At 41.8% G+C, this 17,715-nt stretch overlaps 2 protein-coding genes across 2 annotated transcripts in view; one reads left to right on the top strand and one right to left on the bottom strand.

The window, feature by feature from the left end:
• Positions 1 to 1,332: 1,332 nt before the first annotated feature.
• On the top strand, positions 1,333 to 3,026 carry foxl1 (forkhead box L1). The gene has a single exon (XM_083763826.1). It carries the CDS (start codon positions 1,392 to 1,394, stop codon positions 2,859 to 2,861), a length of 1,470 nt encoding a protein of 489 aa, XP_083619952.1. The 5' UTR covers positions 1,333 to 1,391; the 3' UTR covers positions 2,862 to 3,026.
• An 11,805-nt stretch (positions 3,027 to 14,831) lies between these two features.
• The window catches only part of kiaa0513 (KIAA0513), a 35,474-nt gene continuing 32,590 nt past the window's right edge, over positions 14,832 to 17,715 (bottom strand). The window contains exons 11-12 of the mRNA XM_083763462.1: positions 16,527 to 16,621; positions 14,832 to 15,882 (exon numbers count right to left, since the gene is read on the bottom strand). Of these exons, the coding sequence (XP_083619588.1) occupies positions 15,833 to 15,882; positions 16,527 to 16,621 (145 nt within the window). The 3' untranslated portion in view covers positions 14,832 to 15,832. The remainder of the gene's footprint in view (positions 15,883 to 16,526; positions 16,622 to 17,715) is intronic.

Below are 17,715 nucleotides of genomic sequence, written 5' to 3'. Positions count from 1 at the left end.
TGCTTTACATATTTTCTGCATGATACTCTTGCCAAACAAACAAACATACGGTATATACTTTTATTTTTATTTTGTGAACTATCAAGTTTTTTTTTTTTTTTTTTTTTTTGACAGTCCAAATAGTTGATTATGCCCCATTTTCTGGTTCCATCGTTCAGACCATTCATTTCCCCGCCTATAGAGATTATTATTTTCAGTTTAAATTGAATCATGCATAAAACATTTGATTTGAAAAAAGTATTGATGATTCACCAGGATGGCATAATTATAGACTTAAATTAATTGATTTAAAAAATATTAAATATTGTTGGAAATTTCTATATGGGAAAAATGTCCCTGGAACCAGAAAATGGCTGGCTGCCCAAGACATGGACACTCACTGTATCAGAATGAAAAGCAATTTCGCCCACATGCTAGCTACACACGCTCGCATTACTTTTGGGTATATATATATTTCTTGATGAATCACTGTCCGTTCAGAAGAAGAGAAAAACAACTGCGAGAAAACTTTCGGAGTTTATACACCGAAACCTCGAAACTCTTAATGTAAGCAAGACCCAGCTGTCCGCACTTGTAAAGTTGTTATAATCCCCCTTCGCCCTATAAACAGGAAAATACAGAATATAAAGCATCATGTACGCATCTACAAATAATATACTTTAACATTCCGCCAAAGTTTGTCCTTTTAAGGAAATTGCGACTGCAATTCCTTGCAGCTGTTGATAAAGCAATTAAAAACGCCTCGTTTAAGTTTTTTTTTTCTTCCGGATGAAAAAATGAGATAACCAAAGTGAATATCTGCCACCATATTGTGGAATGCAAAGTCATTCGTGCGATTTTGATAATTTTCAGCAGCAATATCCCTAGCTTATAGTATAGGCTTAATTTTGTTGGACGGGCGATAGAGACAAGAGGGGGTTGACACAAAGTTAAAAGAAACTGTTTAACTTTATTTTCCTTTTTATTCACTTTGTTTTCATTTCGGCTAACCCAAAGCAACTCCCAGAAAAAGGGACTCCGGCAATGTTTGCTTGTTCTCTCTGTGTGAGCAACTCTCAGCGTCAAGGGTGGACGTGATATTTCAAACAGCACATCAGTGCGTTTATGTATTGGGTGCCCGGAAATTTTTCCAAATAAACACAGCTTGATTCGACTTGGGTGGGCAGACTTATCAACAGACTAATTCTATAAACAGATGAGGGAATAACCCGGCACCTCATTGGTTGGGGGGACACGCGGGTCTCTGACTGTGTGCGCAATGAAATTTTAATTAATGTGGGTGGGCTTGAGAACACAACGACTGTTTATGATGGACAATTTATTTCCCCGCAGCGCAAAGTCAACATAACACACACAAACGGTACAACAATTATTTAACATTTCTGAGCCTCATGAGGCCATGGCATGCAGCGGGACGCAGTCAGTCGGTGCAGGAGGAGGAGGAGGAGGAGAAGCGCTCTTGGCGCAGCGACTCATGTGGACTTGAACCGGGACAGACACGTTGGTTCCTCGGCGTCCTCATCATCACCACCACCACCATGACTCTGTACCACAGTCGCCTGCAGCAGCTCGGACTCGGAGTGCCCGCGTCGGCACTGAGCATGCCCAGTCCCGGAGCCTCCCTGATCTACTTGTACGGCGGGGACAGCGGCGGGATCGTGCCGGCTCTGAGCTTCGTCCCGGCCCGCCAGGAGCCGCCGCAGAAGCCGCCGTACAGCTACATAGCGCTGATCGCCATGGCCATCAAGAGCGCGCCGGAGAACCGCGCCACGCTCAGCGGCATCTACCAGTTCATCATGGAGCGCTTCCCGTTCTACCACGACAACAAGCAGGGCTGGCAGAACTCCATCCGCCACAACCTCTCGCTGAACGAGTGCTTCATCAAGGTGCCCAGGGAGAAGGGCCGGCCGGGTAAAGGCAGCTACTGGACCCTGGACACCAAGTGCCTGGACATGTTCGAGAACGGCAACTACAGGCGGAGGAAGAGGAAGCTGAAGAGCCAAAAGCAGGACGCAGTGGACGGAAGTCACGGTGCCAATTCCTGTCACAACAAGCGCAGCAAGAGCTCGGGATCTTCTCACCACCACCCCGCCCCCGGTGCTGTCAGACACCAGAGTGACTCTCAACCGAGGAGAACGACAGCGATGTCAGACAGCGACGGCACCTTGGACACGGAGAAGATGGACATGCAGCCACAGCAGGGACATTATTTACAGCAGCGAAACGCGGGTTCAAAACCACCGTCAGTCCTCGTTGAGTTCAACCACACCGAACCGAAGCAGAACGCGATGCCCGGCGCGCCGCAGAGACTTAAATTGTCATCCACGAACGGAGGAGATTCCCTGGCGAGCGGCAGCGAGTCCACGCAGACGAGGTCGGCGTTTGGCGCGCCCGCACGTCCCCCAGACGCGCGCCTCGGAGGAGCGCAGGGGGAGCACGCACCGTGGCTAGACAGCGGCGCGCGCGCACACGCACCTGCAGAGAGGCTGCCTCTGGACAATGACGACGAAGAACCGTGCAGGTCCGCGTTCAGTGGAAGAAGTGACACGTTGCATGGGAACAAAAACAGTTTATTTGCACGGGACAGAGTGAAAGGAAACGTGTCCAGTAACAGCAGCAGCAGCAGCAGCTCTGGTACCATAAGAAGCACGGATAAATCGAAGGGTTTTAGCATTGACAGCATATTATCCAGAGATGCCTTCACTTCTTCGGAGACAGGCGCAGAGCGCCTGCACGGCCCTGCCTTCAGTCCGGCTGTGGTCTTGGGCGCGACGCGCGCGCATCAGCTGTACCAAATGGGGTTCCCCTTTTGTTCTTATCTGTCACTCACGTGCTCCGACAAAGTTTTACATTACAAATAATAATAATAATAATACTAGCCCATAATACAAATATTTGTTTACTTTTACGCACGAATTACGCGCGCGTAGATTTACCACCCGACTATCATAATTTTGCGCTGCCTTTCTTTGAAGTCAAGTCAAGCTTTTGTTTTACCCAGCTGTCTGCTAATGTGTAAAAAATACAATAAAATAAAGTGCCACAGTCTGTGTGACAATTGTCATTTGCTTGTTCGGTCATTTTTTTTCCTGTTTCCAAATGCCTGTTGCTTTTTTACAACTATACACACTATGCGAAATGTGCATGTTTGACATCCAGCAAAAACTTTCAAGTGCATGCGGATGTTGTCATTGTTCATGTAAATGTTTATGAAAACTTCATAACAGGAAAGCTTTACAGTAAATGTATATGTCGTTCATATAATAAGGTCTGTCTATTGAAGTTTGGCGACGTCAAGACAAGTAGGATATAGCTTTTCAGTATAGGCTTGTGTAGTTATTCCAAAATGATCTTACACTCTGCAGGTTTGTTATTTCTGAATTAAAATAAAGTTTAGTTTGGTAAATGAATGGCACAATGCAGTTTATTTAAATTTGGAAGAAAAACAAGTTGAATGGAAGAAGGAGGGAGCAGTGTCTGAAGGCCTGTTGAATGAAAATATAATACAATGGTAAAGCTGGAATAAGCATATATGGGTCGCACACAGTGTGACACAGAGTGAGTTCATCTTTTGTTATTTCTGTCCATCAATGAGACAAATAAGGTTTCGGCTATCCACTGGAAATCTGGAATAAGACAATACACTATACATCCTTGGCTTGCAAGAAAAACTGTCCCATGTTAGAGAGTCCCAGAATTATGCCAATGAAATGATGAAGATATAGCTGATCTTGGGCCACTTGACAATCTTTCTGGGTAGATTTGTACACTTTTGGAGTTAAAAGAATGTGCAGTGTAAGTGAATTTTAATTGTAAAAATTGCACATCTGTTGTGAAGCTATAGATCTCTTATTTCCCATATTTTATGAAACAAAGTTGCCATATAGGGCTTATAAATGCTTAAGAAAATGTCCTACACTCTGTTTTTCTTTTACAAATCAATCCCTGACATCCTTCACATTTAGTCACAATGAATGTGTGGACTTATAGGGAATGGCAAGGATTGAAAAGCTCTAGTTTTAAATCAAATCAATATTTGTTGGGAAAAGGAAAGATGCTGATGTCCTAAAATGGCACGAATTATTTTACCATACATTCCTCTGCATGCTCGATCTGAAAATTATTTATATATAAAATACCTACCCAGACTGACCCTAAGCCCCGGGTGACACCTGCACTAAATCAGAGGAGTCTGATGACAGCATCGCTTGCAAACAGAGAACACCCACGTCTAAATATAGGCCTATATGGCTTAAGACACACTTCTCTGAAAAGCTGCACTCTGCGAAGCCTGCACTGTGCGAATCAGGAATGTTTGTTGAAATAAATAAACCTCCCCACATTTGAGGAGAGGAACTCACAATCACAAGCATTTCCTGTGTATAGGATTCTTTTGGGGAGAAGTGTAAATAAAACGTCACGACGAAAACCTTTGAGGGGAAAGGAGAGAGGGAGAGAGAGAGAGAGACGGGGCCCGTGATTATTTAACTTCTATCACGGTTTAACAAAGCGTGCAAGAGTGGTTGCTCAGCACCTCGACTCTTTGGGACTCTGCGCTGGGTCCATTTATTATTAATTAACTCATAGCCTAATCATAATGAATCCATTGGTTTATGCTGGCCTACATCCAGAGGGCTCCTCAAAGCAGTGTAAATTAATTAATGTTGACGTAGCAGCAGATACAGTATACTGTTAACTGTTTTAACAGTAAAAAGATCCTCAAGAAGCTCCAGGAAAGGGGAAATCATTCTGTCACACATATACTGTATGTTATCACAAAACTGATAAAAGACAAACATTTGTGGTGGACTATATGGTTACAGTAGAGACCCTTGTAATTTAATGATAAGGATCGTGCAAATCCATATTAAGAGTTGTTTGAATCAATGAGTATATAGGCCTAAATCTGACCATTTTCACACTTTAATTTTTGAAATAATAAAGTGCGCTAGCAGCAACCTTTATTTATTTATTTGCCAAAAGGCAAAATAAACATACATGCGTTAGCAGCTGTATTATTGTCTTATAACTTAAAACAGTTAACATAACAGTGTGTAATTGGGAAGCAGACAGCAACATCCCTTGAACACCCTTGGGTCCATTCCGAATGAATCACAGTGAAGATTATAGTGCGTATGAAAAGGAATAAGCTAGAAGGACAGAGGACAAATTAGGGATTATATATTATGTTTCAATTTATTTAATTATTATTATTATTTTATTATTAAAAATCATCATCAACCTTAACTGATATCCTTATTTTCCATCCCCATTGATTTGATTAATCATACTCTTTTCTTTCTTAAAAATTTATCCCATGATTTTGTAACCCATTTTTCCACCCAGTGTCAATTATCTAATGTAATCCTAGGCTCTACACTCCCTCTGCCAACCTGGGGAGAGCGACAGACTGACCTCGTGCTTCCTTCAATGCATGATGAGTCCATGCCGATTCTTTTCACCTGGCCAGGGGGAGGCAGTTTAGAGGATGTTTTTTGTGAGGGTACTACCTATACTCTATAGGAGACACAGGGAGAACATGCAAACTCCACACAGAAAGGCCTTTTCGCCAACCCCACCTTGGGTATGGGCACTGATGACGCGGAGGAGAGAACACGCCCACAGCGTCTCCAGCGGGAATTGAACCAAGGACCGTAGCTGTGAGGTAACAGCACTATACCGTGACTTTTTTATCTTTCGTGCTAGTAATTCTGGAATGGGTAATGTTAGGGTCACTGTTGTGTTAGTATAAGGTTCAAATGTTTAATACAAAATGTGAGCTAAAACCTGTCTGGTAAATTATGAAAAATGAAAAGACACTGCAGGCCATTCTCAATCCAGGCAGACGCTCCTCAGAATCGCCACAGTAAACTAACTTTGACATGCGGCCACCTGCAGCCGAATGATGTCAATCATCAACAATATTAGGCCTATGAAAGAGAGACAGGAGACTGAGGACAGAATGAGTGCGAAGGACATGGAACACAGGTCACTATAGTCTACATCAGTGATGCTGTAGTGATTAACACGTCATGGACACCATGCATGGAATGGAAGTAAACACTGTGGTCCCGCGTCTGGTGTGAATGCAAAAACCTGGGTATTAATACCGTTGGTGTGTATATTCCGTACACACATCAAACCAATATCCCATGTACTGTATGTCAATCCCGTGTTTTCTGTGCAAAAGGTGGATGTTCCTCCACTTGGGTGCTTGGACTGACGGTAACATGTCATCGTTAGTCCCATTACTAACACTATCCCAAACTCTAACCCTAACCTCAGTCTTAACCGGCCACATAGGTCGGACCCTAACCTCAGTCCATACCGGACATTTAGGGATACATCACTGAGGATACGTCCCAGTTGCATCCATGCGATGTATTTTCGTTCTGAGGTATTCTATTTATAGTGACTCATAGGAATAGACTATATGTGACAACCAGGTATACTCTGGTGACCACCGGAGAGACGGGTGACAGCCGGAATGTAGACGGCACCCCGGGAGCAGTATGGGTTGGCGCCCCAGCCTGCATCCTCTGTGAGGAGGAAGCCCAAAAACCTTCGATGAGGCCTTTAGGAGGGCCATTCGAGCTGCAAGTGGAGCCTGCAGTACTACCGTTGCCCAGCGGTGGAGCCTGCAGAACCATTGCGGCTCAAGAATCCACCGAATGAAGTGTCTGGTGCTGGGAGTCTGGTGCAACGCACAGGTCCTGGTGGTACTCCTGGTGAGAGCAGGAGTGGACCTCGTGAGACGTAGGAGGGGCCCGGACAGGAGGCAACCCACAGAGCCTAGTCCCTCCAGTCCACATGCCAGAATTGTACCTCTGAGTCCCGGCATAGTAGTTCCAGAGTGGTTCCAACGGATTGTGCGGCCCTGGTCTTTCCCTAGTGGGTCTGATCGAGGGTTGGTACGTAAGTCTGGACTTGATCACCCTGGCTGGGTCACCCGAGTGAGGGGTATGATGTTCGCGAGACCCGAAACCCCGATGACCTTCTTGGGATACATCACTGAGGATACGTCCCAGTTGCATCCAACTGGGACTAACATGACTACTAACCAAAACAAAGAAAAGAGAACACATCACACCAGTCTTGCACACCCTCCACTGGCTCCCAGTCTCCCAGAGAATAGATTTCAAAACACTACTCATAGTCTACAAAGCACTAAATAACCAAGGCCCCGCATACATAACAGACTTTCTATCACCATACACTCCATCCAGAACACTAAGATCCTCCACAGCAGGTTTACTTGAAAAATAAACCACATTCGCCTTCCATGCACCAAAACGATGCATGGAATACAATTCCTCAGGAAATAAGAGAGGCCAACTCCATCAACATCTTTAAACAAAAAGAAACACAGCTCTTTAGATTGGCCTTCTCAATCCACTTTATAGAAGGTTCCCCGGGTACCGTGCTTATTCTTTCAAATGCCTTAGACTTAAATGAATGAATGTTATTTTCATGATATATGATATGATATAAATATTATGTATGTCTTTTTTAACTCTATGCCTGACCTTTTATTCCCCTCTTATGTTGATGATTATATGCATACTATGTGATTGTGTCTGATATGTTATGACCTAACTGTAAAGCCTGTGAAGCACTTTGAACTGCAACTCTGTATGAAAGGTGCTATATAAATAAAGTTTATTATTATTATTATTATTATTATTATCCATGCAATGTATTTTCGTTCTGAGGTCGGACTAACTGGATGTTGGACTTATGGGCAGTCCCCGGACTGACATGCACCGTCTACAGGACACTGTTGGCACCTTGGGGTGCGGACTTAAGTATCTCAGGGTCTTGTTCACGTGTGAGGGGAGGACGGAGAAGGAGATCAGCCCATCTCCTTCTCCGAATCCGAGTGGCAGGGGTGGTATTGCAGTCACTGTACTGCACTGTTGTGACGAAAACAGAGTTGAGCCAGAAGGCAAAGCTCTCTGTCTACCGAGCAATCTTCATTCCTTCTCTCACCTATGGTCATGAAGTGTGGGTCATGACCGAAAGAATAAGGTCGCTAATACAAGGGAGGTCCTTGAGGCACGTCCCACTGGGAGGAGACCCCAGGGCAGACCAAGGCAAAGTTGGAGGAAACACATCGATTCACTGGCCTTGGAACGTCTCGGGATCCCCCAGGAGGAAGTCACTAATGTTGCTCTGGAGAGGGAAGTCTGGAACACTCTGGTGGAGCTGTTGCCCCCGGACCCGACTACGGATAAGCGGTTGAAGACGGGTGGATGAATGGATATGAAATCCTTTTGATAATTTTACATTGTTTTATTATCAATAAAGATGTCAATGTCAAAGCCTTCACAACGCGTATCACTACACAGTAGGGCTTGATATACACAACTAACATGATTGTTTTTCTAATTTATTTAATGTCAGACTCAAATGAATTGCATTCAGTTCAGGATATTAATTAATTATCAGAATAACAATTTATGTTGACAGGGAGCTGGCACATGAAGGAAAGGAAACATAGGAAGGCTGCAGGCTCAGAGAGCATACATGAGTGAATTTCTTCGTCACTATTGCTCATTTTTAGACTGGAACAGACAAGCCTCAATAAATCAGTAATAGGGGTCATATGGCGAGCGAGAAAAATAGCAGCAGTTCTGGAAAGTGTCATCACCCTCGTTTCATGTGCAATCAGTTCTCAGTTTAGCACTAAATCACACAGTTTAAAAGTTACGATTTCAAAAGGGGGTTTAATCCAAGTGTTTATTATATTTTTTCACTCGCTATATAAACCGGCTACACTTGTCCAAATACACACTCAGCACATGGGGGAGGGTGGGGCTGTGATGAAGATTGATGGGCTCGGTCCAAGCAACATTAGCTGCTAATCAAGTTAAGTTTCCTGGCACAAAGCTTTATACATCATTATCCGCCTCAAATGTCCACCAGACTAGAAACCTGCGCTGTGCTTGCATGGCTGCCGAGTCTGTTTTTCAGGCCGTCCAGAGACACACATGGTTGCACATGCTTTCACATGACACACATGTACACACACACATACCGCCGCCCGGCCTGTAGCCGTGCCTGTGATGTTAATGATATGCTAACAGACGTTCACACAAATGCACACACAGCCCATGTTTGTCATACACAAACACTAACCTACAGCATAAACATACACCGTGACACACAGAAATAAACGCTGATCTGATTAAGAGATGGCACATTGGGTAGGTTTGTTTCCAAACATTCTAGCATTCTATCAAAAGAAGGAACCAAATTAAATTGTTAGGCCCAGCAGATGGTGACCAACAGAACCAAGTGGTTTTCAGGAGACCAGACCATGTAAAACTCTGTTCTCACAGAAACTATTCAATATTTCTAGCTTGACAACCACGTTTTATGAGGTTTAAAAGTGTGCGTGTGCGTGTGTGTGTACGCATGAACACTCACAGGCAAACTTGCACCCAGCAGCAGACTTATCCGGCCTCAGCCTAGCTGGGACCACCCTGAGTCTAACACTTAATCCAGGAGGAAGTGGAGCTGTATTATAGAGTCTCCCTCTGAGGGTAACAAGAGTGCAGCAACCAACCACAACCACACAACACACTTACACTACAGACATACATACATACAACGATACGACACAACACAACAGAAGCATAGTAGGCCTATATGGACATTTCATGCTATGGACCATCCAGGCAACACACAGAGGCATGCCATGCATGGACACTACACACACAACACATTTATAGGCCATGAACCAGAACAATGCTCCAGCAATGTAGAATGTCGTTTTTTGTGTTTACAGGGAAAATTCATGTTGACACCATAAATGAACATGGCCTCACTCTCTCTCACACAAACACACGCACGCACGCACGCACACACACACACACACACACACACACACACACACACACACACACACACACACACACACACACACACACACACACACACACACACACACACACACACACACACACACACACACACACACACGCTTCACTAAAGCTAAACTGTATCGTCAAAAAGGCTTTGCACATGCAGCTGGTCTCTGAAATGTTTGCTGGCCATGCTATTGTTATCATGATGGTGAATGTATCATACTTTAGTTTGTATTACTAAGCCCTACTACATGTATGTTATATGACCCATGCGATCCCATGCAGGTGTGAATCATGTTGTAAAGAAAGATGCTGACGCGTGACTGTGTATGAGTGGTTACAATTATTCATGTATCTGTTTGCTTTTGAACGCATTTCGTTATTCTCAAGTGATGAGGGAAATCTTGCAAAATGGGACACTTTGACGGCTAAGATGTGATGGTTATGGTAAAGGAAAGGAGAAAAAAAACACATGACGGTGGATATAATAAGGGTGCGTGTGGATTTGTGATTTGATTACTTCTTAGTTATTTAACTCAAGACGGTGTACTACCGGTACACATTTTTTCTAAGTTTCATTTAGTTACATCCGTACACTCAAAGTTAAATTCACACTGAGAATTTGACTGTGTGGCAGGTCCAGTGGTGTAAAGTAACTGAGTACATTTGCTCAGATGTGTAAATTAGATAGCATATTTTGTAGACATATGTAGCATTGTATACAGTAGTTATACTGTATACTTATAGTTTCATCATACAGATATTCTACTGTTACTTTTGATCCTACATGACTATTTCTATGTATTTGATGTATTACCTTCAGACTCGTTGCTTACTGTAAATCACTCTGGATTAAGTGTTTGCTAAATGCCTAAATCTTTGTAACATTTAGAGGTAGGCTACTTTTTACTTTACTGTAGTATTTCTAATACCTTTACTAATACTTTTTACTACTTACTCCAAATATTGTACTTTTACTCCACTACATTTATTTGAAAACTTTACTTTGTAGATTTTGATTATTAAAAACATACATTAACCACTAAATTTTTGTTCACAATGCGTCACACATGCGACGCATTGTGAACTTGTAGATCGGCAATATTTTCGAATGCGCTTTTTAGATCTGCCATTTTCAAAATATTATACATTTAAAAAATTTGAGTACACCTTTTTTTTCCCCACCATTGCAGGAGGTCTGGCATTAATTAGATGGAGCCGGGTCCTCCGTGGTGTGACACCGAGGACTGGGGCTTTCACAGCTCATTACAACGCGTCCAATCAGGCTGCAGCCAGCGTGACCGCTGTTTATTTATATGCAGAGCTGGAAATGGTAGACGCTTGGCAGCTCGGATCCGGACCGGGGTCTCAAACACTGGAATACTAGCCCGTCACATTGTGCTACTACTACTACTACTACTACAGAGGACCCCAGTCAACACCCTGCTCGCACTGACACAGACATATATACACTTCTTGAACCAGCACCACATATGTGCAATGCATACATCAAGTGCATGGTGCGCGCGCACGCACGCATGCATGCATACGTACATACACACACACACACACACACACTGCACAATCTACAATCATGTGGCCCCAGTCCTGGACAAACACTTCAAAACTTTGAAAGTATTCACATCAAAAAATAAAATTTATTACAGTATCAGCAACTTACATACATGCACGTCTGACCATTAAATAATTAAACAGTATAAGGACGTAATGTTACTTTTCCACTGTGTGACGTCTTTGTTATATATACTCCTCAAAATGTGTGCCATGTAGATACCACAGTTGTTACTTTAATGGTGAATACCATTAAGGTTGATGTTTTACTAGCATCTAGTTCTACTAATTATGCTTCACGGGACATTCTCTATAGTCTCTACTGTGATGCTTTTATGACAACATACAGTACATTATCAGTCAGATATAGACCATGCATTGGCCATGCAGTACACTACGACTATGAGTATGGGTCAAAGCTACATTATCGTAGGATAATGTAAGACAAACCAAGAGTCCAATCTTCTCTTCCAACTTTACGGATCAAGAAAATGTGATATTTCATGGCAAATAATTATTCTAGACTTAAATAAAAGCCAGCTATGGTTAAGCCCGACTGTCCCGGTGTTGAGCATTGCGAAAATAGCAGATCTATAGGCTAAAAATATCACGCTGTAAAGCCTACAATACATTACAAGTGACTGAGTGAGGTTGTAGATCAGCTATCTTCGGGGCACAACACCATAGGTAACCAAGCATAACTTAAAAAGAACCACTTTTTTGGGATAAACCAATCCAGATGAGTGTCTGGGGACCTTCAAAGTAACCAGAGAAAGGAGGTGTGTACATAGACAAAGTGTTGAATTTGACATGCAAGACACAAAAGGTGAAAGGTCATAACAGCAATACAAACATTGGGAGGGTGATTAGATCCACTTCACTTTGTCTTTGTCGTACAACTGGCTGAGACGCCATGTTTTCTCACACGGTCGTACCAAATACAAATTAATCAACAGCCTCGACACAAACAGGGCTATCAGACAACTACAAATATACAGCTTCCAGCAGTTGTCACAGGCAGAAAAGAGACTAGCAAGACACTTTGTGAAAAAGTTATTAGATTATTGGCCTGATAAACGGAATACAATATATATAGCAAGAATAAAACAAGATAACGAAGAAATAACGAGAAAGGCAGAAATGTGACTTCACTGGTTTACGTTAACAGGGCAGAGGAGGACTGCATGGCATTGTACGAGGCCTACGTGTAGCAAAGATACGCCACTCAACTCAACTCAAGTCGACGGAATGATTTAAGTTAATAAAATGTTATTGCACTACTACACGCAACGAGATACAAGAGCGTTGACGGGCCGTTGCACATGGGGAAAGGATACGGGGGGAACTTCAGAGTCATATGGTTAACAACTTTCCTCCTGGATATCAATCATTTACACACAATTAATTTACAAGCAGAGACGATTAGTTAATATGTATTTACAACATTAATATAGCCAACACAAAAAAAAAAATAAGGATTTGATTCAGCACATCGTCCAACATGTTCATAAATCATATATTATATTTTAAATAATTCTGTAGCATTATCTTGAAACACCTGAGGACATTATTCAAATATTTTCATGCCCCTGCTTGAGAGGTGCTTTGAAGACACAATGCTACCTCCTAGTGGCATGTTGTAGTAATACAATCAAGAGACCACCTCACAGTTGAAATACTCTGCACACTGTTGTTTACAGTTTACACATGCAAACATAGATAATGATGCACAGTACTCGCACATTGTAAAACAGTTACGTAGCATATGGTGTTATTTATGTACTGTTTCTGAACAAAGCTACTTTCCACAAACATCTACAATAGTCTAATCCAGTCAGATCTGATACCATGAAATATCTAAAACCACAGACAACATGATTTAATTTGCATGCTGAGGAATTTGTTTATCTCTGGGAATGTACATGAGGACAGAGAGAAAGAATGTTTAGTTTAGTTTAGTTAACCACAGAATGTGGAATAATATAGGCTCCTCATTGGTACAGTATGTGGGGTCAGAGACTCAGAATACGTAGCATCAGAAGATACAGACGAGGAGTTTCAGTCAGGACAGTCAGGTACGTGGAAGGCACTTTGGATGTCTGTGATGTCTAAAACATATGGTGCTCTCAGTAGTTTCACAACACAGTGGTTCCCAAACCACAAATGGGTCGGGACCTATTTGTGGGTCACGGACACATTTATATGGGTCCCTTTATGTTTTGTTTGCTACATTTCGTTTTTTAATTAAAATATTGTAAATAAAGAAATAAAAAATTAATCACACCCGAGTGAAGTGAGGGGCGCTCTTATTATCATAAAATTACATCATCGCATTCTGGCCAATCACAATTTGCGTCCTCACTTTTGTCTTCAATGTTTGTGTTCACACAGACCCTCAAAGCTGGACATAGGAAGGGCTAGCGCCCCTCAAAAAAGGTCTAAAAAACAAAACAAAGAAATAAATAATAATCATGAATTAAAAACTAATCCAATGATTGTTTTAAAGTAATTTCATGAATAAAAAATAAAAAAAATCTAAGAAATTCCATAAATTAGCAAACCAATGTTTTAAGAAGTAGTGAAAATAGCCGATCTACAAGCTACAAGGAAACTGTAGATCTTGCTATTTTCACCAGTATGGGTCCCGGGCAAATGTTTCTCCTTTGGGTAACAGGCTAAAATGTTTGGGAACCACTGCTCAAATAGACACATAATATATAATACTACTGTACTATCATAAATACTACATCACTACATCATAAATACTACTGTACTGCATCATAAATACTACTGTACTACATCATAAAGTGTTCGTCAGAGGAAGGCTAATAAACAACAGTGATTCAAATTTCTAAATAAACAAGGAAGACTTGAGAAGAAGGTATACTGAAGGAGTCGGACACGCCAATTGCTCTCAAACGTATTCTCATTGACAGGTTTGTTTGTAAAGCCGGATTTATATTTCATTGCAGGCTGGTGTCACACACCAGAAATAGCCAATCTACAGGCTCACAACACGTTTGCGTCACGACAGCGTATACATTAAGCACAAGACACACCATCTTTGGTGATTTTAAATAGGCTCAGTCTGTGCATAAACGCAGCTCCCTTTAACCCATTCAGGACGGGAACCCCTTTTGGTGTTTAAAGCATTATGTTATCCTTTAGCTATTGAAAAATAGCAGATCTACAAGCTCATAACTTGTAGATCAGCTATTTTTTTGAAAGATCCTGAAAATGTGGCGCAAATCTTTGAATATATATTCTTTCAGAGCAAACGTTTTTAACTCAAATCTTTGCTTCTGGGGGCTCAGTAGAACAACATATTTTCAGATGGGGGGGGGGGGGGGGTCGGCGGCCAATTACTATATATCTTTGGGGGTCCTTGAGATGAAAATGTTTGAGAATGACTGACATTGAAACATGAGTTTTTCAGAAAAATGTCACGATTTAGAAGACATTTGTAGAATCGTCCTCAGAGTGAAGGTGTTGTGTAGCAGCTTCAAAAGAAGCCATGGGGAAAACTGACCCGCAATAAAAAATGTCTATGCTACCATCTGGAAAAGGGAACTACAATTATTCGTCTATTGCGGCAGCTGATAGTGTATGTGTGCACCAAGAATTGGTCCAATATAGTTCACAAATACTTTGCTGGTTTGGTTTTAGCCTACATAGTTGCCATATGAATGTAATTTGCGAATAAGACAATGCAGAAAGTAGTGACACGGTTGAATAAGCTTTCTGTTATTGTCAGTGTACAGTATATAGATTGAAGTGTATATATGAATTGACCTGAAAATAAAAACTCAACTCACAGTAAGTACGCAGCACAAAGAAACAGCTTAAAGTAGTTACACTGTAAGCATCACATATTATAATTCATAATATAACTGAGTTTGGTATAGAGTCCGTACATACAGTATAGGGTGACAGAAACAGTAACCAGCCTGTTAAAATCATAATATACAACTACATAAAGCTAAAAAACGTGTGTGTGTTTACTGTGTTAGGTTTGCTTTCACTCTGAAGCTGAACTTGGAACGTTAGTGTGCGGGCAGTTAGTAATTAGAGTGATTAATGGTTGTAATAATGTCACACAACTGTCAGTATTATTGCTGGTACAGGACACGCTATAGAGGAGGAATACAGAAGTGTATAGATATGGTTTACCATGGAGCAGTTGACTGTATTGTCTTGGAACCACGGCCCTTGCAACACCCGTCAACGGAGACGTGGTCTTTGTGCCGAGGCGATGATGAGACATTGCTGATGTACAGTATGACGTACAGTATGCGAGCGCCGTCAGACGATGAGACATTGTTGATGTACGGTATGCGAGCGCCGTCAGATAGTCACTTCGTCACATGAATTGAAATCGGCTCATCTCCGTCTCACTCTGCTGCCATTTTCTCGATGTGGTCGGTCAGCAACTTGTACTGTTCTGCAGAGGGGAAAACACACACACATGCAGCGTTATTTGGACACAGTTGAACACTGAGTGACTACCAGAAACGTAATTGTAAGAGTTGTGGAATTGTGATCAATTCACATTTTATATATATATATAAAAATGTTCTCGTAATTTAGTTGTCATGTGAATTCCCAGTTGTCCCCTCATATATAGTCCCTGTCAGAGTGTGGACCACTGTTTTCCAAACACTGGGTCGGGACCCATTTTGTGTCCTAGACACTTTTTTATGGGTCACTTTATGTTTTTGTTTCCTACATTTTGTTTTACATTTTTACATTTTCAAAAAACATTCCCCAAAACGCCGCTGTACGACCACGTAAAATAAATCAGGCTCAACACATCCCTGCAATCCACCTGCCATTGCATTGAAAGAAACAAATACAGTTTGTAGTCTGTGTATGACAAGGGGACAAATGGGAGGGACAGAACATGCAAACGACCAGACGCGAGGAAAGAAATGAGTGACGAAATGAACATGCAAACAGGTGCAGAGAGAAAGCCCTCTTGAGACTGGTACAGTACCTCTCATCTAGACCTGTAAATGCCTTTCAAATGCCATAAATATATCTCTTACTTTACTTCTATGCAGCCATGAGAATGAAAATATGCTTTACCTTCATTCAAGTTTCCAATCACTGCCTGCTTCTTCAGGAAATCATTGCAGAGTTTTTTACTGAGCCCAAAGGCCAGCATGTTATGGGTAAATGTCCTGGAAATGCATAGCAAATGGGCAAAACACACGTACCAACAATTATTTATCACACACTGATTATCACACACTGATAAATACAAACATCTAAGTTCACCAGATATCAAGAAGAACACAGTGTACAACGCTCTAATTATTTCATATTTTTCAGTGGTGTGAAAGTAACAAAGTACAAGCGCTTTGGGAAGATCTATATCCATATTCCATCATAATTGGCTAACATTGGCTTTCAAATTTTGGCCCATTTTGAACAAAAAGCCTCAAATCATGAACGCAGCGTGCAATTTACGTGAAATCTTTAACAGACTGTCCTACTAGGCTGAGGAATATATCCCACCCTTTTCACATTGGCCTGTTATAGCGCCACCACCAGGAGGCCACATCCTGCCCTGCCCTGGTGGAGACCTGTGCCCCGAGGGGCACTTTGTCTAGTTGAGTTTATATTTATCATCACAACTTTCACTTTTACTTCTATACACATCATATTTAACATGAGAAAATCTCACACCTCATTACCACTCACTACACTACTACTCTCGTCATCATATTGGATTATCCAGCAATGGACAGTTATATTGATCGTTAGTGCCTGCTCCATAGTAATAATTATGCATTTTTTGATTAGATCATTTATATGGCAATCTTTTATTTTATTTTTATATATTACACAGAAAACAGCAGGTAGATGATCTCTGCACAGGTCCTTGGCCCTGGAATGTCTTTGTGAGAAGCGTAGTGGAGGCTGGCTGGTGTAGATGCCTACTACGTAGAATATTAATTAACCCATTTTGGGGCGGGAACCCCTTTTGGTGTTTTAAGCATTATGTTATGCTTTAGCTATATAAAAAAATAGCAGATCTACAAGCTCATAGCGCGGCACCGAGTGCTGCGCTACGAGCTTGTAGGTCTTGTAGGTATTTTAGAAAAATCGTGAAAATGTGGCACAAATCTTTGAATGTATTCTTTCAGAGCAAACTTTTTAACTCAAATCTTTTCTTCTGGGGGGATCACTGGAACAACATATTTTCAGATGGGGGTCGGCGGCCAATTTCATATATTTTTGGGGGTCCTTGATATGAAAATGTTTGAAACAT

This window comes from Protomyctophum parallelum (assembly GCF_964188405.1).
Source record: "Protomyctophum parallelum genome assembly, chromosome: 4".
NCBI lineage: Eukaryota > Metazoa > Chordata > Actinopteri > Myctophiformes > Myctophidae > Protomyctophum > Protomyctophum parallelum.
The sequence above is the reverse complement of the archived record's forward strand: the minus strand, read 5'-3'. Positions and strand labels throughout refer to the sequence as shown.